This window comes from Cryptomeria japonica, chromosome 10 (genome assembly GCF_030272615.1).
Source record: "Cryptomeria japonica chromosome 10, Sugi_1.0, whole genome shotgun sequence".
In the NCBI taxonomy this organism is placed as follows: domain Eukaryota; kingdom Viridiplantae; phylum Streptophyta; class Pinopsida; order Cupressales; family Cupressaceae; genus Cryptomeria; species Cryptomeria japonica.
Window position 1 is genome coordinate 450,734,304 of NC_081414.1, and position 27,055 is coordinate 450,761,358.

The 27,055-nt window shown below is 39.5% G+C and overlaps 1 protein-coding gene across 1 annotated transcript in view; it reads right to left on the minus strand.

Moving 5' to 3' along the window:
- Positions 1 to 23,576, minus strand: part of LOC131859024 (photosystem II CP43 reaction center protein-like) — a 37,073-nt gene extending 13,497 nt beyond the window's left edge. The window contains 1 exon segment of the mRNA XM_059212535.1: positions 23,543 to 23,576. Within this exon segment, the coding sequence (XP_059068518.1) occupies positions 23,543 to 23,576 (34 nt within the window).
- Between the last annotated feature and the right edge of the window lie 3,479 nt (positions 23,577 to 27,055).

Consider the following 27,055-nt stretch of genomic DNA (forward strand, 5'->3'; position numbering starts at 1 on the left):
TGACTCTTGTATATAAAGGAGGTCATTGTAGACATTTAAAAAATGTAAGGTAGCGAGCATAAATAAAATTATTAGGCAGACCTAATGTGCGAATTATAGGTCAAGGGTATATGTAAAGAACAGAGTTAGAACCGGTACTGAATCTGGCATTGGAGATGCTATTGTAAAGCAATACATATCATTGGATTAGTATAATCCTCATTGTAAGTCAGTGTGACTTCTCATTGAGCAGTGAGCTCTAGGCAGTTGGCCTTCCTACATGTGCAGGCTCCTATTGTAAGTAATATTCTCTTATTGGTCAGTAAGTGAATATTGTCGGTCACAAATCCCACCGAGGTTTTTTCCACATTGGGTTTCCTCGTTAAACATCTTGTGTTATGGTGTTTTTTTCATGTGGATGTTTCTAATTCTATTTATTGCATTAATTCTTACATACCAGTATACTTCTATTTTATGTTCTGCATGTTTTAACTTAAGAAATAATACTCACTGGTTAGATACTAATTCACTCGCCCCTCTCAGTATTCCGTGGGAATCCTAACATCGTGCTCTTAGAACCTCATTTTGAAGCTTGAAACTCGAAAGCCCCAATTTTGGAGCATCAAAATCAATCTTTTGAGGCACAACAAGGTTTCAAGATGCAAGCCCCGATTCTAGAGCCAGTACCACCAAAATTCAATTTTGATGCACATTGTGCTCTTAGAACCTTGTTTTAGAAATTGTCCCTCAAAAGTCCCAGTTTTGGAGCATCAAAATTGATGTCTGGAGGCACAACAAGGTTTCAAGATGCAAGTCCTGATTCTGGAGCCGATAGCATCCAAATTTGATTTTGATGCACATCGTGCTCTTAGAACCTTGTTTTGAAGCTTATGCCTCAAAATCTTCGGTTTCGAAGCATCAAAATTGATGTTTGGAGGCACAACAAGCTTTCAAGACGCAAGTCCCTATTCCGGAGCCTGTAGTGTCAAAACATGATTTTGATGCACATCATGGTCTTAGAACCTCATTTTAGAGTGTGTGGCTTGAAAGCTCTAGTTTCGAAACATCAAAATCAATGTTTAAAGTCACAACAAGGTTTCAAGAAAAGTCCCGATTCTTAAGCTGATAGCGTCAAAATGCAATTTTGACAAACATTGTGTTCTCAGAACCTCATTTCGGAGGTTGTGCCTTAAAAGCCTCATTTTTGGAGAGTAAAAATTAGTGTTTGGAGGCACAACAAGGTTTCAAGACACAAGTCCCAATTCCAGAGTCGGTAGCATTAAAATGCAATTTTGATGTACATCGTGCTCTTAGAACCTCATTTCAGAGCTTGTGCCTTGAAAGTCCTAATTTTGGAACATCAAAATCAATGTTTTGAGGCACAACAAGGTTTAAAGAAGTAAGTCCCTATTCTGGAGCCTGTAGCGTCACAATTTCATTTTGACGCACATCATTCTCTTAGAAGCTCATTTCGGAGCTTGTGCCTCGAAAGCCCTAGTTTTGCAGCATCAAAATCAATGTTTGTAGGCAAAACAAGTTTTCAAGATGCAAGTCCCAATTCTAGAGTCAATTGCATCAAAATATGATTTAGGCGCACATCATGCTCTTAGAACCTCATTTCGAAGCTTGTGCCTCAAAGGTTTCAGAGCTTCAAAATCAGTGTTTTGAGGCACAACAAGGTTTAAAGATGCTAACCCTGATTATAGAACCAGTAGCACCAAAATTCAATTTTGATGCACATTGTGCTCTTAGAACCCTATTTTAGAAATTGTGCCTCAAAAGCCCTAGATTCGGAGCATCAAAATCGATGTTTGGCGACACAACAAGGTTTCAAGATGCAAGTACTGATTCTAGAGCCGATAGCATCAAAATTTAATTTTCACGCACATCATGCTCTTAGAATCTTATTTTGGAGCTATGCCTCACAATCTTTGGTTTGGAGGCAAATTTGATGTACATCGTTCTCTTAGAACCTCATTTCGGAGCTTGTGCCTTGAAAGCCCTGATTTGGAACATCAAAATCAATGTTTTGAGGCACAACAAGCTTTCAAGACGCAAGTCCCTATTTCGGAGCCTGTAGTGTCCAAACGTGATTTTGGTGCACATCGTGCTCTTAGAACCTTGTTTTGGAGTATGTGGCTCGAAAGGTCCAGTTTCAAAACATCAAAATCAATGTTTAAAGCCACAACAAGGTTTCAAGACACAAGTCCCGATTCTATAACTGATAGCGTCAAAACACGATTTTGACAAACATGGTGTTCTTAGAACCTAATTTTGGAGGTCGTGCCTCAAAATCCTCAATTTTGGAGCATAAAAATTAATGTTTGGAGGCACAACAAGGTTTCAAGACACAAGTCCCAATTTTCGAGTCGGTAGCGTCAAAATTTAATTTTGATCTACATCGTGCTCTTTAAATTCCAGAGTCAATACTAGCTCTATAAGTTTCAAAATATTAAAATCAATGTTTAAAGGCACAACAAGGTTTCAAGAAAAAAGTCCCAATTCACAACAACGTTTCAGTTTTTTACGCTATTGACTCTAAAATCGGGACTTTGTAAAAATTGTGTTTTGATACTATCAGCTTGAGAATCGAGACTTGTGTCTTCAAATATTGATTTTGATGTTTTGAAACTGGAGCTTTTGAACCACACGCTCCGAAATGAGGTTCTAAGAGCATGATGTGCATCAAAATCACTTTTTAACACTATAGGCTCTGGAATAGGGACTTGCATCTTGAAAGCTTGTTGTGCCTACAAACACGAATTTCAATGCTTTGAAATCGAAGATTTGGAGGCACAACAAGGTTTCAACACACAAGTCCCAATTCCAGAGTCGGCAGTGTCAAAACGCAATTTTGATGTACATCATGCTCTTAGAACCTCATTTCGAAGCTTGTGCCTTGAAAGCCCTGATTTTGGAACATCAAAATCAATGTTTTGAGGCACAACAAGGTTTCAAGAAGCAAGTCCCTATTCCGGAGCCTGTAACGTCAAAATTCGAGTTTCACGAACATCATTCTCTTAGAAGCTCATTTCGGAGCTTGTGCCTTGAAAGACCCAGTTTTGGAGCATCAAAATCGATGTTTGGAGGCACAACAAGGTTTCAAGATGCAAGTCCTGATTCTAGAATCAATAGTGTCAAAATCTGATTTTGGCGCACATCGTGCTCTGAGAAGCTCATTTCGAAGCTTGTGCCTCGAAAGCCCCGGTTGCGGAGCATCAAAATTAGTGTTTTGAAGCACAACAAGGCTTCAAGTTGCAAGCCTCGATTTTAGAGCCAGTAGCATCAAAATTCAATTTTGACGCACATTGTGCTCTTAGAACCCTATTTTAGAAGTTGTCCCTCAAAAGCCCTAGTTTTGGAGCATCAAAATCGATGTTTGGAGGCACAACAAGGTTTCAAGATGCAAGTCCTGATTCTAGAGCCAGTAGCATCAAAATTTCATTTCGACGCACATCGTGCTCTTAGAACCTTGTTTTGGAGCTTATGCCTCAAAATCTTCAGTTTCCAAGCATCAAAATTGGTGTTTGAAGGCACAACAAACTTTCAAAACGCAAGTCCCTATTCCAGAGCCTGTAGTGTCAAAACGTGATTTTGATGCACATCGTGCTCTTAGAACCTCGTTTCGGAGCATGTGGAGCGAAAGCTCCAGTTTCAAAACATCAAAATCAATGTTTAACGACACAACAAGGCTTCAAACCACAAGTCTTGATTCTCAAGCTGATAGCGTCAAAACACGATTTTGACAAACATGCTGTTCTTAGAACCTCATTTCAGAGGATGTGCCTCAAAAGCCTCGTTTTTGGAGCATATAAATTAGTGTTTGGAGGCACAACAAGGTTTCAAGACACAAGTCCCAATTCCAGAGTTGGTAGCGTCAAAACATGATTTTGATGTACATCGTGCTCTTACAACCTCACTTTGGAGCTTGCGCCTTGAAAGCCTTGATCTTGGAACATCAAAATCAATGTTTTGAGGCACAACAAGGTTTGAAGAAGCAAGTCCCTAGTCCAGAGCTTGTAGCATCAAAATTCGATTTTGACACACCTCATTCTCTTAGAAGCTCATTTCGGAGCTTGTGCCTCGAAAGACCCAGTTTTGGAGCATCAAAATCAATGTTTGGAGGCACAACAAGGTTTCAAGATGCAATTCCCAAGTCTAGAGTCAATAGCGTCAAAATCTAATTTTGGTGCACATCGTGCTCTTAGAACCTCATTTCAAATCTTGTGCCTCGAAAGCCCCAGTTGTGGAGCATCAAAATCAGTGTTTTGAGGCACAACAATGTTTCAAGATGCAAGCCCCGATTCTAGAGCCAGTAGCATCAAAATTCAATTTTAATGCACATTGTGCTCTTAGAACCCTATTTTAGAAATTGTGCTTGAAAAGCCCCAATTTTGGAGCATCAAAATTGATGTTTGGAGGCACAACAATTTTTCAAAATGCAAGTCCTAATTTTGATGCACATCACGCTCTTAGAACCTCGTTTCAGAGCATGTGGCTCGAAAGCTCTAGTTTCAAAACATCAAAATCAATGTTTAAAGCCACAAAAATGTTTCAAGACACAAGTCCCGATTCTCCAGCTGATAGCGTCAAAACACAATTTTGACAAACATAATGTTCTTAGAATCCCATTATGGATGTTATGCCTCAAAAGCCTCATTTTTTGAGCATAATAATTTGTGTTTGGAGGCACAACAAGGTTTCAAGACACAAGTCCCAATTCCAGAGTCGGTAGCATCAAAACGCAATTTTAGAAATTGTGCCTCAAAAGCCCCAGTTTTGGAGCATCAAAATTGATGTTTGGAGGCACAACAAGGTTTCAAGATGCAAGTTTTGATTCTGGAGCCGGTAGCATCAAATTTTGATTTAGAACCTTGTTTTGGAGCTTATGCCTCAAAATCTTCGGTTGCGAAGCATCGAAATTGGTGTTTGGAGGCACAACAAGCTTTCAAGATGCAAGTCCCTATTCTGGAGCTTGTCGTGTCATTTTTGATCAATGTTTAAAGGCACAACAAGGTGTCCCAATTCTCAAGCTAATAGCTTTAAAACACGATTTTGACAAACATGGTGTTCTTAGAACCTCATTTCAGAGGTTATGCCTCAAAAGCCTCATTTTTGGAACATAAAAATTAGTGTTTGGAGGCACAACAAGGTTTCAAGATAAAAGTCCCAATTCCAGAGTTAGTAGCGTCAGAATACAATTTTGATGTACATCATGCTCTTAGAACCTCATTTCGGAGCTTGTGCCTTGAAAGCCCTGATTTTGGAACATCAAAATCAATGTTTTGAGGCACAACAAGGTTTCAAGAATCAAGTCCCTATTCCGGAGCCTCTAGCGTCAAAATTCTATTTTGACACACATGTTTGTATTAGAAGGTCATCTCGGAGCTTGTGCCTTGAAAGACCCAGTTTTGGAGCATCAAAATCAATGTTTGGAAGCAAAATAAGGTTTCAAGATGCAAGTCCTGATTCTAGAGTCAATAGCATCAAAAACTTATTTTGGTGCATATCGTGCTCTTAGAACGTCATTTCAAAGATTGTGCCTCGAAAGCCCCGGTTTTGGAGCACAACAAGGTTTCAAGATGCAAGTCCCGATTCTAGAGTCAATAGTGTCAAAATCTGATTTTGGCAGACATCGTGCTCTTAGAACCTCATTTTGAAGCTTGTGCCTCACATTTTCGGAGCATCAAAATCAGTGTTTTGAGGCACAACAAGGTTTCAAGATGCAAGCCTCGATTCTAGAGCTAGTAGCATGAAAATTCAATTTTGATGCACATTGTGCTCTTAGAACCATATTTTAGAAATTGTGCCTCAAAAGCCCCAGTTTTGGAGCATCAAAATCGATATTTGGACGCACAACAAGGTTTCAAGATGCAAGTCCTAATTTTGGAGCCAGTAGTGTCAAAATTTGATTTTGACACACATCGTGTTCTTAGAACCTTGTTTTGGAGCTTATGCCTCAAAATATTTGGTTTCGAAACATCAAAATTGGTGTTTAGAGGCACAACAAGCTTTCAAGACGCAAGTCCCTATTTCGGAGCCTGTAGTGTCAAAATGTGATTTTGATGCAAATTGTGCTGTTAGAACCTCGTTTCGGCGCAAGTGGCTCGAAAGCTCCAGTTTCAAAACCTCAAAATCAATGTTTAAAGGCACAATAAGGTTTCAAGAAACAAGTCCCAATACTCTAGTTGATAGCTTCAAAACACGATTTTGACAAACATGGTGTTCCTAGAAATACATTTCGGAGGTTGTGCCTCAAAAGCCTCATTTTTGGAGCATAAAAATTTGTGTATAGAGGCAAAACAAGGTTTCAAGACACAAGTCCCAATTCCAGAGTCAGTAACGACAAAACAAAATTTTGATGTGCATCGTGCTCTTATAACCTCATTTCGGAGCTTGTGCCTTGAAAGCCCTGATTTTCGAACATCAAAAGTAATGTTTTGAGGCACAACAAGGTTTCAGGAAGCAAGTCCCTATTCCAGAGCCTGTAGCATCAAAATTCCATTTTGACGCACATCATTCTCTTAGGAGCTCATTTCGGAGCTTGTGCATTGAAAGACCCAATTTTGGAGCATCAAAATCAATATTTAGAGGCACAATAAAGTTTAAAAATGCAAGTCTCGATTCTACAATCAATAGCGTCAAAATATGATTTTTGCGCACATCGTGCTCTTAGAGCCTCATTTTGAAGCTTGAAACTCGAAAGCCCCAATTTCGGAGCATCAAAATCAGTGTTTTGAGGCACAACAAGGTTTCAAGATGCAAGCCCCGATTCTAGAGCCAGTACCTTCAAAATTCAAGTTTGATGCACATTGGGCTCTTAGAAGCCTATTTTAGAAATTGTGTCTCAAAATCCCCAATTTTGGAGCATCAAAATCGATGTTTGGAAGCACAACAAGGTTTCAAGATGCAAGTCCTAATTCTGGAGCCGGTAGCGTCAAAATTTGATTTTGACGCACATCATGCTCTTAGAACCTTGTTTTGGAGCTTATGCCTCAAAATTGGTGTTTGGAGGCACAACAAGCTTTCAAGATGCAAGTCCCTATTCCAGAGCGTAGTGTTTTGATGCACATCGTGCTCTTAGATCTTTGTTTCGGAGTGTGTGGCTCGAAAGCTCTAGTTTCAAAACATCAAAATCAAAGTTTAAAGGCACAACAAGGTTTCAAGACACAAGTCCCGATTCTCAAGCTGATAGCACGAAAACACGATTTTGACAAATATGGTGTTCTAAGAACCTCATTCCGGAGGCTGTGCCTCAAAAGCCTCATTTTTGGAGCATAAAAATTAGTGTTTGGAGGCACAACAAGGTTTCAAGACATAAGTCCCAATTCCATAGCACAACGCAATTTTGATGTACATTGTGCTTTAAGAACCTCATTTCAGAGCTTGTGCCTTGAAAGACCTGATTTTGGAACATTAAAATCAATGTTTTGAGGGACAACAAGGTTTCAAGAAGAAAGTCCCTATTCCAGAGCCTATAGCGTCAAAAGTCGATTTTGATGCACATCATTCTCTTAGAAGCTCATTCCGGAGCTTGTGCCTCGAAAGACCCAGTTTTGGAGGCACAACAAGGTTTCAAGAAGCAAGTCCCTATTTTGGAGTCTGTAGCATCAAAATTCCATTTTGATGCACATCATTCTCTTAGAATCTCATTTCGAAGATTGTGCCTTGAAAGACACAGTTTTGGAGCATCAAAATCAATGTTTGGAGGCACAGCAAGGTTTCAAGATGCAAGTACCGATTCTAGAGTCAATAGCGTCAAAATCTGATTTTGACGCACATCATGCTCTTAGAACCTTGTTTCGAAGCTTGTGCCTCGAAAGCCCTGGTTGCAGAGCATCAAAATCAGTGTTTTGAGGCACAACAAGGTTTCAAGATGCAAGCCCCGATCCAAGAGCTAGTAGCATCAAAATTCAATTTTGATGCACATTGTGCTCTTAGAACCCTATTTTAGAAATTGTGCATCAAAATCCCCAGGTTGGAGGCACAACAAGCTTTCAAGATGCAACTCCCTATTCCAGAGCCTGTAGTGTCAAAACGTGATTTTGATGCACATCGTGCTCTTAGAACCTCATTTCAGAGCATGTGGCTAGAAAGCTCCAGTTTTGAAACATAGAAATCAATGTTTAAAGGCACAACAAGGTTTCAAGATGCAAGTCCCGATTCTCAAGCTGATAGCGTCAAAACAAGATTTTAACAAACATGGTGTTCTTAGAACCTCATTTTGGAGGTTATGCCTTAAAAGCCTCATTTTTGGAGCGTAAAAATTAGTGTTTGGAGGCATAACAAGGTTTCAAGACACAAGTCCCAATTCCAGAGTCGGTAGCGTCAAAACTTAATATTGATGTACATCGTGCTCTTAGAACCTAATTCCAAATCTTGTGCCTTGAAAGCCCTAATTTTGGAACAACAAAATTAATGTTTTGGGGCATAATAAGGTTTCAAGAAGTAAGTCCCTATTCCTTAGCCTGTAGCGTCAAAATTCAATTTTGACGCACATCATTATCTTAAAAGCTCATTTCGGAGGTTGTGCCTTGAAAGACCCAGTTTTGGAGCATAAAAATCAATGTTTGGAGGCACAACAAGCTTTCCAGATGCAAGTCAAGATTCTAGAGTCAATAGTGTCAAAATCTGATTTTGGAGCACATCGTACTTTTAGAACCTCATTTCGAAGCTTGTGCCTTGAAAGCCCTAGTTTTCGAGCATCAAAAATCAGTGATTTTGAGGCACAACAAGGTTTCAATATGCAAGCCCCGATTCCAGAGCTAGTAGCATCAAAAAAAAATTTTGATTCACATTGTGCTCTTAGAACCTTGTTTTAGAAATTGTGCGTCAAAAGCCCCAACTTTGGAGCATCAAAATCGATGTTTCGAGGCACAAGAAGGTTTCAAGATGCAAGTCCTGATTCTGGAGCCGGTAGCATCAAAATTTGATTTTGGTGCACATCGTGCTCTTTGAAACTTTTTTGGAGCTTATGCCTCAAAATCTTTGGTTTCGAAGCATCAAAATTGGTGTTTGGAGGCACAACAAGCTTTCAAGACGCAAGTCCCTATTTCGAAGCCTGTAGTGTCAACACATAATTTTGATGCACATCTTGCTCTTAGAACGTCATTTCGGAGTGTATGGATCAAAAGCTCCAGTTTTAAAACATCAAAACCAATGTTTAAAGGCTCAACGAGGTTTCAAGACACAAGTCCCAATTCTCAAGCTTATAGCGTCAAAACAAGATTTTGACAAACATCGTGTTCTTAGAACCTCATTTCGGAGGTCATGCCTGAAAAGATTCATTTTTGGAGCATAAAAATTAGTGTTTGGAGGCACAAAAAGGTTTGAAGACACAAGTCCCAATTGAAGAGTCAGTAGCGTCAAAACCCAATTTTGATGTACCTCTTGCTCTAAGAACCTCATTTCGAAGTTTGTGCGTTGAAAGCCCTGATTTTGGCACAACAAGGTTTCACGACAAAACTACCGATTCTCAAGCTGATGGCATCAAAACACGATTTTCACAAACATGGTGTTCTTAGAAACTCATTTCAGAGGTTGTACCTCAAAAGCCTCGCTTTTGGAGCATAAAAATTAGTGTTTAAATCCTAATTTTAGAGTCAAAATTCCTTTTTGAGGCACATCATTCACTTAGAAGCTCATTTCAGAGCTTGTGCCTCGAAAGACCCAGTTTTCAAGCATCAAAATCAATGTTTGGAGGCACAACAAGGTTTCAAGATGTAAGTCATGATTCTAGAGTCAATAGCATCAAAATCTAATTTTGGTGCACATCGTACTTTTAGAACCTCATTTCGAAGCTTGTGTCTCGAAAGCCTCAGGTTCGGAGCATCAAAATCAGTGTTTTGTGGCACAACAAGGTTTCAAGATACAAGCCCCGATTTTAGATCCACTAGCATCAAAATTCAATTTTGATGCACATTGTGCTCTTAGAACCCTATTTTAGAAATTGTGCGTCAAAAACCCTTGTTTTGGAGCTTATCTCTCAAAATGTGATTTTGATGCACATCGTGCTCTTAGAACCTCATTTCGGAGAATGTTGCTGGAAAGCTCCAGTTTTAGAACATCAAAATCAATGTTTAAAGGCACAACAAGGTTTCAAGACACAAGTCCCGATTCTCAAGCTGATAGCTTCAAAACATGATTTTGAGAAACATGGTGTCCTTAGAACCTCATTTCGAAGGTTGTGCCTCAAAAGCGTCATTTTTGGAGCTTAAAAATTAGTGTTTGGAGGCACAACAAGGTTTCAAGACACAAGTCCCAATTCTAGAGTCGGTAGCATTAAGACACAATTTTGATGTAGATCGTGCTCTTAGAATCTTGTTTTGGAGCTTATGCCTCAAAATCTTCAATTTCGAAGCATCAAAATTCGTGTTTGGAGGCACAACAAGCTTTCAAGATGAAAGTCCATATTATGGAGCATATAGTGTCAAAACATGATTTTGATGCACATCTACTCTTAGAACCTCGTTTCGGAGCGTATGGCTCGAAAGCTCCAGTTTCAAAACATCAAAATCAATGTTTAAAGGTGCAACAATGTTTCACAACAAAAGTCTCGATTCTCAAGCTTGTGCCTCAAAAGACCTAGTTTTGGAGCATTAAAATCAATGTTTGGAGGCACAACAAGGTTTCAAGATGCAAGTGTCGATTCTAGAGTCAATAGCGTCAAAATCAGATTTTGGCGCACATCGTGCTCTTAGTACCTCATTTTGAAGCTTGTGCCTCGAAAGCCCCAGTTTCGGAGCATCAAAATCAGTGTTTTGAGGAACAACAAGGTTTCAAGATGCAAACCCCGATTATAGAGCCAGTACCATCAAACTTCAATTTTGATGTGCATTGTGCTCTTAGAACCCTATTTTAGAAAATTATGCCTCAAAATCCCCAGTTTTGGAGCATCAAAATTGATGTTTCGAGGCACAACAATGTTTAAGGATGCAAACCTTGATTCTGGAGCCGCTAGCGTCAAAATTTGATTTTGATGCACATCATGCTCTTAGACCCTTGTTTTGGAGCTTATATGTCAAAATCTTCGGTTTTGAAGCATCAAAATTGGTGTTTGGAGGCACAACAAGCTTTCAAGACGCAAGTCCCTATTCCAGAGCTTGTACAACCAAAACATGATCTTGATGAATAGCCTACTCTTAGAACCTCATTTCGGAGCATGTGGCTCGAAAGCTCTAGTTTCAGAACATCAAAATCAATCTTTAAAGGCACAACAAGCTTTCAACACACAAGTCTTGATTCTCAAGCTGATAGCACGAAAACACAATTTTGACAAACATGGTGTTCTTAGAACCTCATTTCGGAGGTTGTGCAAAAAAAACCTCATTTTTGGAGCATAAAAATTAGTGTTTGGAGGCACAACATGGTTTCCAAAAACAAGTCCCAATTCCAGAGTCGGTAATGTCAAAACATAACTTTGATGTACATCGTGCTCTTAGAACCTCATTTCGGAGCATGTGTCTTGAGAGCCCTCTTTTTGGAACATCAAAATCAACGTTTTGAGGCATAACAAGGTTTCAAGAAGCAAGTCTCTATTTTGGAGCCTGTAGCATCAAAATTCCATTTTGACGCAGATCATTGCCCTTAGAAGCTCATTTCAAAGCTTGTGCCTCAAAAGACCCAATTTTGGAGCATCAAAATCAATGTTTGGAGGCACAACAAGGTTTGAAGATGCAATTCTTGATTCTAGAGTCAATAGCATCAAAATTTGATTTTGGCGCACATCATGATCTTAGAACCTCATTTTGAAGCTTGTGCTAAGAAAGTCCTAGTTTTGGAGCATCAAAATTAGTGTTTTGAGGCACAACAAGTTTTCAAGATGCAAGCACAGATTCTAGAGCCACTAGCATCGAAATTCAATTTTGATGAACAATGTGCTCTTACAACCCTTATTTAGAAATTGTGCCTCAAAAGCCCTAGTTTTGGAGCATCAAAATCGATGTTTGGAGGCACAACAAGGTTTCAAGATGAAAGTCCTAATTCTGGTGCCGGTAGCGTCAGAATTTGATTTTGACGCACATCGTGCATTTAGAACCTTGTTTCAGAGCGTGTGGCTCAAAAGCTCCAATTTCCAAACATCAAATTCAATGTTTAAAGGCACAACAAGGTTTCAAGACACAAGTCTTGATTCTCAAGCTGATAGCGTCAAAACATGATTTTGACAAACATGGTGTTCTTAGAACCTCATTTCGGAGGTTGTGCCTCAAAAACCTCATTTTTGGACCATAAAAATTAGTCTTTGGAGGCACAACAAGGTTTCCAGAAACAAGTCCCAATTCCAGAGTCGGTAGCATCAAAATGTAATTTTGATGTACATCGTCGTCTTAGAACCTCATTTCGGAGCTTGCGCCTTGAAAGCCTTGATTTTGGAACATCAAATTTAATGTTTTGAGGCACAACAAGGTTTCAAGAAGCAAGTCACTATAACGGAGCCTGCAGCATCAACATTCCTCCAATTTGACGCACATCATTCTCTTAGAAGCTCATTTCATAGCTTGTGCCTCAAAAGACCCAGTTTTTTAGCATCAAAATCAATGTTTGGAGGCACAACATGGTTTCAAGATGCAAGTCCTGATTCTAGAGTCAATAGCATCAAATTCTTATTTTGGGGCACATTGTGCTCTTAGAACATCATTTTGAAGCTTGTGCCTCGAAAGCCCCAGGTGCGGAGCATTAAAATCAGTGTTTTGAGGCAAAACAAGGTTTCAAGATACAAGTCATGATTCCTGAGCCGGTAGCATCAAAATTTGATTTTAATGCACATCATGGTCTTAGAACCTTGTTTTGGAACTTATGCCTCAAAATCTTCGGTTTCAAAGCATCAAAATTGGTGTTTGGAGGCACAACAAGCTTTCAAGATGCAAGTCCCTATTCCAGAGCCTGTAGTATCAAAACGTGATTTTGATGCACATCATCCTCTTAGAACCTCGTTTCAGAGCGTGTGGCTCGAAAGCTCCAATTTCAAAACATCAAAATCAATGTTTAAAGGCACAACAAGATTACAAGACACAAGTCCGGATTCTCAAGCTGATTGAGTCAAGATACGATGTTGACAAACATGGTGTTCTAAGAACTTCATTTCGGAGGTTGTGCCCCAAAAGCCTCATTTTTGGAGCATAAAAATTAGTGTTTGGAAGCACAACGAGATTTCAAGACACAAGTCCCAATTCCAGAGTTGGTAGCGTCAAAATGCAATTTTGATGTACATCGTGCTCTTAGAACCTCATTTCGGAGCTTGTGCCTTCAAAGCCCTGATTTTGGAACATCAAAATCAATGTTTTTAGGCACAACAAGGTTTCAAGAAGAAAGTCCCTATTCCGGATTCTGTAGCGTCAAAATTCCATTTTGACACACATCATTCTCTTACAAGCTCATTTCAAAGCTTGTGCCACGAAAAACCCAGTTTTGGAGCATCAATATCAATGTCTGGAGGCACAACAAGGTTTCAAGATGCAAGTCCCAATTCTAGAGACAATAGTGTCAAAATTCAATTCTGATGCACATTGTGCTCTTAGAACCCTTTGTTAGAAATTGTGCCTCAAAAGTCCTAGTTTTTGAACATCAAAATGAACTTTTTGAGTCACAACAAGGTTTCAAGAAGCAAGTCCCTATTTTGGAGCCTGTAGCTTCAAAATTTCATTTTGACGCACACCACTCTCTTAGAAGCTCATTTCAGAGCTTGTGCCTCGAAAGACCCATTTTTGGAGAATCAAAATCAATGTTTGGAGGCACAACATGGTTTCAAGATGCATGTCCTGATTATAGAGTCAATAGCATCAAAATCAGATTTTTACGCACATCGTGCTCTTAGAACCTCATTTTGAAGCTTGTGCCTCAAAAGCCCCGGTTTTAGAGCATCAAAATCAATGTTTTGAGGCACAAAAAGGTTTCAAGATGCAGGCCCTGATTTTAGAGCCAGTAGCATCAAAATTCAATTTTGATGCACATTGTGCTCTTAAAACCCTCTTTTAGAAGTTGTGCCTCAAAAGCCCCAGTTTTGGTGCATCAAAATCGATGTTTCGAGGCACAATAAGGTTTCAAGATGCAAGTCGTTATTTTGGAGCCAGTAGTGTCAAAATTTGATTTTGACGCACATCGTACTCTTAGAATCTTGTTTTGGAGCTTATGCCTCAAAATCTTCGGTTTCCAAGCAGCAAAATTGGTGTTTGGAGGCACAACAAGCTTTCAAGATGCAAGTCCCTATTCTGGAGCCTGTAGTGTCAAAACATGATTTTGATGCTCATCGTGCTCTTAGAACCTCATTTCGGAGCGTGTGGCTTGAAAGCTCCAGTTTTGAAACATCAAAATCAATGTTTAAAGGCACAATAAGGTTTCAAGACACAAGTCCCATTTCTCAAGCTGATAGCGTAAAAACACGATTTTGACAAACATGGCTTTCTTAGAACCTCTTTTCGGAGGTTGTGCCTCAAAAGCCTCCTTTTTGGAGCATAAAAATTATTGTTTAGAGGCACAACAAGGTTTCTAGACACAAGTCCCAATTCCAGGCTCCGTAGCATGAAAACGCAATTTTCATATACATCGTGCTCTTAGAACCTCATTTTGGAGCTTGTGCCTTGAAAGCCCCGATTTGGGAACATCAAAATCAATGTTTTGAGGCACAACAAGGTTTCAAGAAGCAAGTCCCTATTCTCGAGACTATAGTGTCAAAATTTCATTTTGACGCACATCATTCTCTTAGAAGCTCATTTCGGAGCTTGTGCCTTGAAAAACCCAATTTTGGAGCATCAAAATCAATATTTGGAGGCACAACAAGGTTTCAAGATGCAAGTCCTGATTCTAGAGTCAATATCATCAAATTTGATTTTGGCACACATCGTGCTCTTGGAACCTGATTTTGAAACTTGTGCCTTGAAATCCCCAGTTTCAGAGCATCAAAATCAGTGTTTTGAGGCACAACAAGGTTTCAAGATGCAAGCCCCGATTCTAGAGCCAGTAGCATCAAAATTCAATTTTGATCCACATTGTGCTCTTAGAACCCTGTTTTAGAAATTGTGCCTCAAAAGCCCCCGTTTTGGAGCATCAAAATTGATGTTTGGAGGCACAACAAGGTTTCAAGATGCAAGTCCTGAATCTTGAGCCGGTAGAGTCAAAATTTGATTTTGATGCACATCGTGCTCTTACAACCTTGTTCTGGAGCATATCCCTCAAAATCTTCGGTTTCGAAGCATTAAAATTGGTGTTTGGAGGCACAAAAAGCTTTCAAGATGCAACTCCCTATTCTAGAGCCTATAGTTTGAAAATGTGATTTTGATGCACATCATGCTCTTAGAACCTCATTTCAAAGCATGTGGCTTGAAAGCTCTAGTTTCAAAACATCAAAATCAATGTTTAAAGGCATAACAAGGTTTCAAAACACAAGTCCCATTTCTCAAGCTGATAGCATCAAAATACAATTTTGACACACATGGTGTTCTAAGAATTTCATTTCGGAGGGTGTGCCTCAAAAGCCTCATTTTTGGAGCATAAAAATTAGTCTTTGGAGGCACAACAAGGTTTCAAGACACCATTCCGAATTCCAGAGTCGTTAGCGTCAAAACGCAATTTTGATGTACATCGTGCTCTTAGAACCTAATTTCAGAGCTTGTGTTTTGAAAGCCCTAATTTTGCAACATCAAAATCAATGTCTTGAGGCACAACAAGGTTTCAAGATTCAACCCCCGATTCTAGAGCCAGTACCATCAAAATTCAATTTTGATGCACATTGTGCTCTTAGAACCCTGTTTTAGAAATTGTGCCTCAAAAGTGCAAGTCCTGATTCTGGAGCCGGTAGCATCAAAATTTTATTTTGATGCACATCATGCTCTTAGAACCTTGTTTCGGAGCTTACACCTCAAAATCTTTGGTTTTGAAGCATCAAAATTGGTGTTTGGAGGCACAACAAGCTTTCAGGATGCAAGTCCCTATTCGAGAGGCTGTAGTGTCAAAACGTGATTTTGATGCACACCGTGCTCTTAGAACCTTGTTTTGGAGCTTGTGGCTTGAAAGCACCAGTTTCAAAACATCAAAATCAACGTTTAAAGGCACAACAAGGTTTCAAGACACCAGTCCCGATTCTCAAGCTGATAGCGTCAAAACTCAATTTTGACAAACATGGTGTTCTTAGAACCTCATTTCGGAGGTTGTGCTTCAAAAGCCTCGTTTTTGGAGCATAAAAATTAGTTTTGGGGCACAAAAGGTTTCAAGAAGAAAGTCCCTATTCCAAAGCCTATAGCGTCAAAATTCCTCACATCATTCTCTTAGAAGTTCATTTCGGAGCTTGTGCCTCGAAAGACCCAGTTTTTTAGCATCAAAATCAATGTTTGGAGGCGCAAGAAGGTTTCAAGATGCAATTCTTGATTTTGGAGCTGGTAGCCTCAAAATTTGATTTTGACGCACATCATGCTCTTAGAACCTTGTTTTGGAGCATATGCCTCAAAATCCTCGGTTTCAAAGCATTAAAATTGGTGTTTAAAGGCACAACAAGCTTTCAAGACGCAATTCCATATTCCAAAGCCTATAGTGTCAAAACCTAATTTTGATGCACATCATGCTCTTAGAACCTCGTTTCAGAGCGTGTGGCTCGAAAGCTCCAGTTTCGAAACATCAAAATAAATGTTTAAAGGCATAACAAGGTTTCAAGACACAAGTCCCGATTCTCAAGCTGATAGCGTCAAAACACGATTTTGACAAACATGGTGTTCTAAGAACCTCATTTCAGAGGTTGTGCCTCAAAAGCCTCATTTTTGGAGGATAAAAATTAGTGTTTGGAGGCACAACAAGGTTTCAACACACAAGTCCCAATTCCAGATTTGGTAGCATCAAAACGCAATTTTGAAGGACATTGTGCTCTTAGAACCTCATTTTGGAGCTTTTGCCTTGAAAGCCCTGATTTTGGAACATCAAAATTAATGTTTTGAGGCACAACAAGGTTTGAAGAATCAAGTCACTATTCCGGAGCTGTGGTGTCAAAATTCCATTTTGACGCACATCATTCTATTCGAAGCTCATTTCAGAGCTTGTGCCTCGAAAGACCCAGTTTTGGAGCTTGAAAATCAATGTTTGGAGGCACAACAAGGTTCTAAGATGCAATTCCTGATTCTAGAGTCAATAGCGTCAAAATTTGATTTTGGTGCACATCGTGCTCTTAGAACCTTGTTTTGGAGTTTATGCCTCAAAATCTTCGGTTTCTAAGCATCAAAAATGGTGTTTGGAGGCACAACAAGCTTTCAGGATGCAAGTCCCTATTACGGAGCCTATAGTGTCAAAACGTGATTTTGATGCATATCGTGCTCTTAGAACCTTGTTTCGGAGCGTGTGGCTTGAAATCTCGATTTTCAAAACATCATAATCAATGATTAAAAGCACAACAAGGTTTCTAGACACAAGTCCCAATTCCAGAGTTGGTAGCGTCAAAACGCAATTTTGATGTACATCGTGCTCTTAGAACCTCATTTCAGAGCTTGTGCCTTGAAAGCTCTGATTTGGGAACATGAAAATCAACGTTTTGAGGCACAACAATGTTTCAAGAAGCAAGTCCCTATTCCGGAAATTGTAGCGTCAAAATTCCATTTTGACGCACATCATTCTCTTAGAAGCTCATTTCGCAGCTTGTGCCTCGAAAGACCCATTTTTGGAGCATGAAAATCAATATATGGAGGCACAACAAGGTTTCAAGATGCAATTCCCGATTGTAGAGTCAATAACGTCAAAATGTGATTTTGGTGCACATCGTGCTCTTAGAACCTCATTTCAAAGCTTGTGCCTCGAAAGCCTTAGTTTTGGAGCATCAAAATCAATGTTTTGAGGCACAACAAGGTTTAAAGATGCAAGCACCTATTCTAGAGCCAGTAGCATCAAAATTCAATTTTGATGCACATTGTTCTCTTAGAACCCTGTTTTAGAAATTGTGCCTCAAAAGCCCCAGTTTTGGCGAATCAAAATCGATGTTTGGAGGGACAACAAGGTTTAAAGATGCAAGTCCTTATTCCTAAACTGGTAGCGTCAAAATTTGATTTTCATGCACATCGTGCTCTTGAAACCTTGTTTTGGAACTTATGCCTCAAAATCTTTGGTTTCGAAGCATCAAAATTGGTGTGTGGAGGCACAACAAGCTTTCAAGACGTAATTCCCTATTCCGGAGCCTTTAGTGTCAAAACGTGATTTTGATGCACATCGTGCTCTTAGAATCTCATTTCGGAGCATGTGGTTTGAAAGCTCCAGTTTCAAAACATCAAAATCAATGTTTAAAGGCACAAAGAGGTTTCAAGCCACAAGTCCCGATTCTCAAGCTGATAGCGTCAAAACATGATTTTGACAAACATAATGTTCTTAGAATCCCATTACGGAGCTTGTGCCTCAAAAGCCTTGTTTTTGGAGCATAAAAATTAGTGTTTTGAGGCACAGTAAGGTTTCAAGATACATTTCCCAATTCCATAGTTGGTAGCGTCAAAACACAATTTTGATGTACATCGTGCTCTTAGAACCCCATTTCCGAGCTTTTGCCTTGAAAGCCCTAATTTTGGAACATCAAAATCAATGTTTTGAGGCACAACAAGGTTTCAAAAATCAAGTCCCTATTTTGGAGCGTATAGCGTCAAAATTCCTTTTTGACGCACATGTTTGTCCTAGAAGCTCATCTCGGAGCTTGTGCCTCGAAAGAGCCAGTTTTGGAGCATCAAAATCAATGCTTGGTAGTAAAATAAGGTTTCAAGATGCAAGTCCCGATTCTAGAGTCAATAGCGTCAAAAACTAATTTTGGTACATATCGTGCTCTTAGAACCCCATTTCAAAGCTTGTGCCTCAAAAGCCCCAGTTTTGGAGCATCAAAATCAGTGTTTTCCGACACAACAAGGTTTCAAGATGCAAGCCCCGATTTTAGAGAAAATAGCATCAAAATTCAATTTTGATGCACATTGTGCTCTTAGAACCCTCTTTTAGAAATTGTGCTTGAAAAGCCCCAATTTTGGAGCATCAAAATTGATATTTGGCGGCACAACAAGGTTTCAAGATGCATGTTTTGATTCTAGAGTCAATATCATCAAAATCTAATTTTGGCGCACATCGTCCTCTTGGAACCTCAGTTCGAAGCTTGTGCCTCAAAAGCCCTGGTTACAGAGCATCAAAATCAGTGTTTTGAGGTACAACAAGGATTCAAGATGCAAGCCCCGATTCTAGAGCTAGTAGCATCAAAATTCAATTTTGAATCATATTGTGCTCTTAGAACCCTGTTTTAGAAATTGTGCCTCAAAAGCCCCAATTTTGCAGCATCAAAATCGATGTTTGGAGGCAAAAAAAGGTTTCAAGATGCAAGTCCTGATTCTTGAGCCGGTAGAGTCAAAATTTTATTTTGACACACATCATGCTCTTAGAACCTTGCTTTGGAGGTTATGCCTCAAAATCTTCGATTTCGAAGCATCGAAATTCGTGTTTGTAAGCACAACAAGGTTTCAAGATAAAAGTCTCGATTCTCAAGCTGATAGCGTCAAAACATGATTTTGACAAACATGGTGTTCTTAGAACCTCATTTTGGAGGTTGTGCCTCAAAAGCCTCATTTCTGGAACATAAAAATTAGTGTTTGGAGGCACAACAAGGTTTCAAGACACAAGTCCCAATTCCAGAGTCGGTAACGTCAAAACACAATTTTGATGTACATCGAGCTCTTAAAACTTCATTTCAAAGGTTCTGCCTTTAAAGACGTAGTTTTGGAGCATCAAAATCAATGTTTGGAGGCACAAGCGTCAAAATTCAATTTTGACGCACCTCATTCTCTTAGAAGCTCATTTCGGAGCTTGTGCCTTGAAAGACCCAATTTGGAGAATCAAAATCAATGTTTGGAGGCACAACAAGGTTTCAAGATGCAATTCCGGAATCTAGAGTCAATAGCGTCAAAATCTAATTTTGGTGCACATCGTGCTCTTAGAACCTCATTTCGAAGCTTGTACCTCAAAAGCCCCGGTTGCGGAGCATCAAAATTAGTGTTTTGAGGCAGAACAACGTTTCAAGATGCAAGCCCCAATTATAGAGCCAGTAGCATCAAAATTCAATTTTGATGCACATTGTGCTTTTAGAACCCTGTTTTAGAAATTGTGCCTAAAAAGCCCGAATTTTGGAGCATCAAAAATAAATGTTTGGAAGCACAACAAGGTTTCAAAATGCAAGTCCTGATTCTTGAGCTGGTAGCATCAGAATTTGATTATGACACACATCGTGTTCTTAGAACCTTGTTTTGCAGCTTATGCCTCAAAATCTTCAGTTTCGAATCATCAAAATTGGTGTTTGGCGGCACAATAAGCTTTCAAGATGCAAGTTCCTATTCTGGAGCTTGTAGTGTCAAAACGTGAATTTGATGCACATCGTGCTCTTAGAACCTTATTTCGGAGCGTGTGGCTCGAAAGCTCCAGTTTCAAAACATCAAGATCAATGTTTAAAGCCACAACAAGGTTTCAGGACACAAGTCCCGATTCTCCAGTTGATAGTGTCAAAACACGATTTTGACAAACATAATGTTCTTAGAATCCCATTACGGAGGTTGTGCCTCAAAAGCCTCATTTTTGGAGAATAAAAATTACTATTTGGAGGCACAACAAGGTTTCAAGACACAAGTCCCAATTCCAAAGTTAGTAGTGTCAAAACACAATTTTGATTTAGATCATGCTCTTAGAACCTCATTTCGAAGCTTGTGCCTTGAAAGCCCTAATTTTGGAACATCAAAATTAATGTTTTGAGGCACAGCAAGGTTTCAAGAATCAAGTCTCTATTCCGGAGCCTGTAGCATCAAAATTCCATTTTGACGCACATGTTTGTATTAGAAAGTCATATCGGAGCTTGTGCCTCGAAAGACCCAATTTTGGAAACAAAACAAGGTTTCAAGATGCTAGTCCTGATTCTAGAGTCATTAGTGTCAAAAACTGATTTTGGTGCATAGCGTACTCTTAGAACCTCATTTCAAAGATAGCGTACTCTTATAACCTCATTTCAAAGATTGTGCCTCAAAACCCCCGGTTTTGGAGCATCAAAATCAGTGTTTTGCGGCACAACAAGGTTTAGAACCTTCTTTTGGAGCTTGAGCCTTAAAATCTTTGGTTTCGAAGCATCAAAATTGGTGTTTTAAGGCAAAACAAGCTTTCAAGATGCAAGTCCCTATTCTAGAGCCTATAGTGTCAATACGTGATTTTGATGCACATCGTGCTCTTAGAACCTCATTTCAGAGTGTGTAGCTCGAAAGCTCCAATTTCAAAACATCAAAATCAATGTTTAAAGGCACAATAAGGTTAAGAGACAAAAGTCCAGATTCTCAAGTTGATTGTGTCAAAATGAGATTTTGACAAACATGGTGTTCTTAGAACCTCATTTTGGAGGTTATGCCCCAAAAGCCTCATTTTTGGAGCATAAAAATTTGTGTTTGGAGGCACAACAAGGTTTCAAGACACAAGTCCCAATTCCAGTATCGGTGGCATCAAAATGCAATTTTGATGTACATCGTGCTCTTAGAACCTCGTTTCGGAGCCTGTGCCTAGAAAGCCCTGATTTTGGAACATCAAAATCAATGTTTTGAGGCAGAACAAGGTTTCAAGAAGCAAGTCCCTATTCCGGAGCCTGTAGCTTCGAAATTCCATTTTGACGCACATTATTCTCTTAGAAGCTTATTTCGGAGCTTGCACCATGAAAGACCCAGTTTTGGAGCATCAAAATCAAAGTCTGGAGGCACAACAAGGTTTCAAGATGCAAGTCAATTGCATCAAAATCAGATTTTGACGCACATAGTGCTCTTAGAACCTCATTTCGAAGCTTGTGCCTCGAAATCCCCGTTTTTGGAGAATCAAAATTAGTGTTTTGAGGCACAACAAGGTTTCAAGATGCAAGCCTTGATTCTAGAGCTAGTAGCATCAAAATTCATTTTTGATGCACATTGTGCTCTTAGAACCCTGTTTTAGAAATTGTGCCTCAAAAGCCCCAGTTTCAAGATGCAAGTCCTGATTCTTGAGCCGTTAGAGTTAAAATTTGATTTTGATGCACATCGTACTCTTAGAACCTTGTTTATGACTTCATGCCTCAAAATCTTCGGTTTCAAAGCATCAAAATTCGTGTTTGGAGGCACAACAAGCTTTCAAAATGCAAGTCCCCATTTTGGAGCCTGTAGTGTGAAAACATGATTTTGATACACATCATGCTCTTAGAACCTAGTTTTAGAGCATGTGGCTGAAAAGCTCCAGTTTTAAAACATCAAAATAAATATTGGTCTTCTTACAACCTCATTTCGGAGGTTGTGCCTCAAAAGCCTCGTTTTTGGAGCATAAAAATTAATGTCTGGAGAAACAACAAGGTTTCAAGACACAAGTCCCAATTCTAGAGTCGGTAGCATCAAAATGCAATTTTAATATACATCATGCTCTTAGAACCTCTTTTCGGAGCTTGTGCCTTGAAAGGCTTGATTTTGGAATATCAAAATAAGTGTTTTGAGGCAAAAGAAGGTTTCAAGAAGCAAGTCCTATTCGAGAGCCTGTAGCGTCAAAAGTCCATTTTGACGCACATCATTCTCTTAGAAGCTCATTTCAGAGCTTGTGCCTCGAAAGACCCATTTTTGAAGCATCAAAATTGATGTTTGGAGGCACAACAAGGTTTCAAGATGCAAGTCCTAATTCTGAAGTTGGTAGCATCAAAAATTGATTTTCACGCACATCATGCTCGTAGAACCTTGTTTTGGAGCTTATGCCTCAAAATATTCGGTTTCGAAGCATCAAAATTTGTGTTTGGAGGCACAACAAGCTTTCAAGACGCAAGTCCCTATTCCGGAGACTGTAGCTTCAAAATCAGTGTTTTGAGGCACAACAAGGTTTAAAGATGCTAACCCCGATTATAGAGCCAGTAGCACCAAAATTCAATTTTGATGCACATTGTGCTCTTAGAACCCTATTTTAGAAATTGTGCCTCAAAAGCCCCAGATTTGGAGCATCAAAATCGATGTTTGGCGACACAACAAGGTTTCAAGATGCAAGTACTGATTCTAGAGCCGATAGCATCAAAATTTAATTTTCACGCACATGATGCTCTTAGAATCTTATTTTGGAGCTATGCCTCACAATCTTTGGTTTGGAGGCAAATTTGATGTACATCGTTCTCTTAGAACCTCATTTCGGAGCTTGTGCCTTGAAAGCCCTGATTTGGAACATCAAAATCAATGTTTTGAGGCACAACAAGCTTTCAAGACGCAAGTCCCTATTTCGGAGCCTGTAGTGCCCAAACGTGATTTTGGTGCACATCGTGCTCTCAGAACACTGTTTTGGAGTATGTGGCTCGAAAGGTCCAGTTTCAAAACATCAAAATCAATGTTTAAAGCCACAACAAGGTTTCAAGACACAAGTCCCGATTCTATAACTAATAGCATCAAAACACGATTTTGACAAACATGGTGTTCTTAGAACTGGAGTGTCCATATGACAACAATCTCCCCCTTTGGCATTAATGGCATTGAAGCTTGTGCCTCGAAAGCCCCGGTTTTGGAGCATCAAAATTAGTGTTTTGAGGAACAGCAAGGTTTCAAGATGCAAACCCCGATTATACAGCTAGTACCATTGAACTTCAATTTGATGCGCATTGTGCTCTTAGACCCTTATTTTAGAAAATTGTGCCTCAAAATCCTCAGTTTTGGAGCATCGAAATCGATGTTTCGAGGCACAACAAGGTTTCAGGATGTAAACCCTAATTTTGGAGCCGTTAGCATCAAAATTTGATTTTGATGCATCATGCTCTTAGACCCTTGTTTTGGAGCTTATACCTCAAAATCTTCAATTTCAAAGCATCAAAATTGGTGTTTGGAGGCAGAACAAGCTTTCAAGATGCAAGTCCCTATTCCGAAGCCTGTACAATCAAAACATGATTTTGATGCACAATGTGCTCTTAGAACCTCGTTTCGGAGCGTCTGGCTCGAAAGCCCTCGTTTCAGAACATCAAAATCAATGTTTAAAGGCACAACAAGGTTTCAACACACAAGTCTCGATTCTCAAGTTGATAGCGTCAAAACATGATTTTGACAAACATGGTGTTCTTAGAACCTCATTTCGGAGGTTGTGCCTCAAAAACCTCATTTTTGGAGTATAAAAATTAGTGTTTTGAGGCACAACATGGTTTCCAGAAACAAGTCCCAATTCCAGAGTCAGTAACGTCAAAACATAACTTTGATATACATCGTGCTCTTAGAACCTCATTTCAGAGCTTGTGTCTTGAAACCCCTGATTTTGGAACATCAAAATCAATGTTTTGAGGCACAAAAAGGTTTCAAGAAGCAAGTCCCTATTCTGGAGCCTATAGCATCAAATTTCCTTTTTGACGTACATCATTCCCTTAGAAGCTCATTTCAGAGCTTGTGCCTCGAAAGACCCAGTTTCCAAATAAAATTTCAGAGCTTGTGCCTCGAAAGACCTAGTCTAAAGATGCAAGTCCTGATTCTAGAGTCAATTGCATCAAAATTTGATTTTGGCGCACATCGTGCTCTTAGAACCTCATTTTGAAGCTTGTGCTAAGAAAGTCCCAGTTTCGGAGCATCAAATTTAGTGTTTTGAGGCACAACAAGTTTTCAAGATGCAAACCCCGATTCTAGAGCTACTAGCATCAAAATTGAATTTTGATGAACAATGTGCTCTTACAACCCTATTTTAGAAATTGTGCCTCAAAAGCCCTAGTTTTGGAGCATCAAAATCGATGTTTGGAGGCACAACAAGGTTTCAAGATGCAAGTCCTGATTCTGGAGCCGGTAGTGTCAGAATTTGATTTTGACGCACATCGTGCACTTAGAACCTCATTTCGAAGCGTGTGGCTTGAAAGCTCCAATTTCCAAACATCAAAATCAATGTTTAAAGGCACAACAAGGTTTCAAGACAGAAGTCCCGATTCTCAAGCTGATAGCATCAAAACCCGATTTTCACAAACATGGTGTTCTTAGAACCTGATTTCGGAGGTTGTGCCTCAAAAACCTCATTTTTGGACCATAAAAATTAGTGTTTGGAGGCACAACAAGGTTTCCAGAAACAAGTCCCAATTCCAGAGTCGGTAGCATCAAAATGCAATTTTGATGTACATCATGCTCTTAGAACGTCATTTCAGAGCTTGTGCCTTGAAAGCCCTGATTTTGGAACATCAAAATCGATGTTTTGAGGCACAACAAGGTTTCAAGAAGCAAGTCCCTATTTCGGAGCCTGTAAAATCAACATTCCTCCATTTTGATGCACATCATTATCTTAGAAGCTCATTTCAGAGCTTGTGCCTCGAAAGACCTAGTTTTTGAGCATCAAAATCAATGTTTGGAGGCACAACAAGGTTTCAAGATGCAAGTCTCGATTCTAGAATCAATAGCATCAAAATCTGATTTTGGAGCACATCGCGCTCTTAGAACATCATTTCAAAGCTTGTGCCTCGAAAGCCCCAGTTGTGGAGCACTAAAATCAGTGTTTTGAGGCAAAACAAGGTTTCAAGATGTCCTGATTCCTGAGCCGGTAGCATCAAAACTTGATTTTCACGCATATCGTGCTCTTAGAACCTTTTTTTGGAACTTATGCCTCAAAATCTTCGGTTTCAAAGCATCAAAATTGGTGTTTGAAAGCACAACAAGCTTTCAAGATGCAAGTCCCTATTCCAGAGCCTGTAGTGTCAAAACGTGATTTTGATGCACATCATGCTCTTAGAACCTCCTTTCGGAGCGTGTGGCTCGAAAGCTCCAATTTCAAAACATCAAAATCAATGTTTAAAGGCACAACAAGGTTACAAGACACAAGTCCAGATTCTCAAGCTGATTGCGTCAAAATATGATTTTGACAAACATAGTGTTCTAAGAACCTCAATTCGGAGGTTGTTCCCCAAAAGCCTCATTTTTGGAGCATAAAAATTAGTGTTTGGAAGCACAACGAGGTTTCAAGACACAAGTCCCAATTACAGAGTTGGTAGCGTCAAAACGCAATTTTGATGTACATCGTGCTCTTAGAACCTCGTTTCAGAGCTTGTGCGCTCAAAGCCCTTATTTTGGAACATTAAAATCAATCCGAAACCAGGGCTTTTGAGGCACAAGCTTCGAAATGAGGTTCTAAGAAAATTATGTGCACCAAAATCAGATTTTGATGCTATTGACTCTAGAATCAGGACTTGCATCTTGAAACCTTGTTGTGCCTCCAAACATTGATTTTGATGGTCCAAAACTAAGTCTTTTGAGGCACAAGCTCTAAAATGAGCTTCTCAAAGAATGATGGAATTTTGACGCTACTGGCTCCGGAATAGGGACTTGTTTCTTGAAACCTTGTTGTGCCTCAAAATGTTGATTTTGATGTGCCAAAATCAGGGCTTTCAAGGCACAATTTCCGAAATGAGGTTCTAAGAGCATGATGTACATCAACATTGCATTTTGACTCTACCCACTCTGGAATTGGGACTTGTGTCTTGAAACCTCGTTGTGACTCCAAACACTAATTTTTATGTTACAAAAATGAGGCTTTTGAGTCACAACCTCCGAAATGAGGTTCTAAGAACACCATGTTTCTATGAGCATGATGTGCATCAAAATCGCGTTTTGACACTACAGGCTCCGGAACAGGGACTTGCGTCTTGAAAGCTTATTGTGCCTCCAAACACCAATTTTGATGCTACGAAACCGATGATTTTGAGGCATATGCTTGAAAACAAAGTTCTAAGAGCACGATGTGCGTCAAAATCAAATTTTGACCCTACCGGCTCCAAAATCAGGACTTGCATCTTGAAACGTTGTTGTGCCTCCAAACATCGATTTCGATGCTCCAAAATTGGGGCTTTTGAGGCACAATTTCTGAAACAAGGTTCTAAGAGCACAATATGCATCAAAATTAAATTTTGATGCTACTGGCTCTAGAATCGAGGCTTGCATCTTGAAACCTTATTGTGCCTCAAAACATTCATTTTGATGCTTTGAATTTGGGGCTTTTGAGGCACAAGCTTCGAATGAGGTTTTAAGAGCACGATTTGCACCAAAATCAGATTTTGACACTATTGACTCTATAATCGGGACTTGCATCTTGAAACTTTGTTGTGACTCCAAAAATCGATTTTGATGCTCCA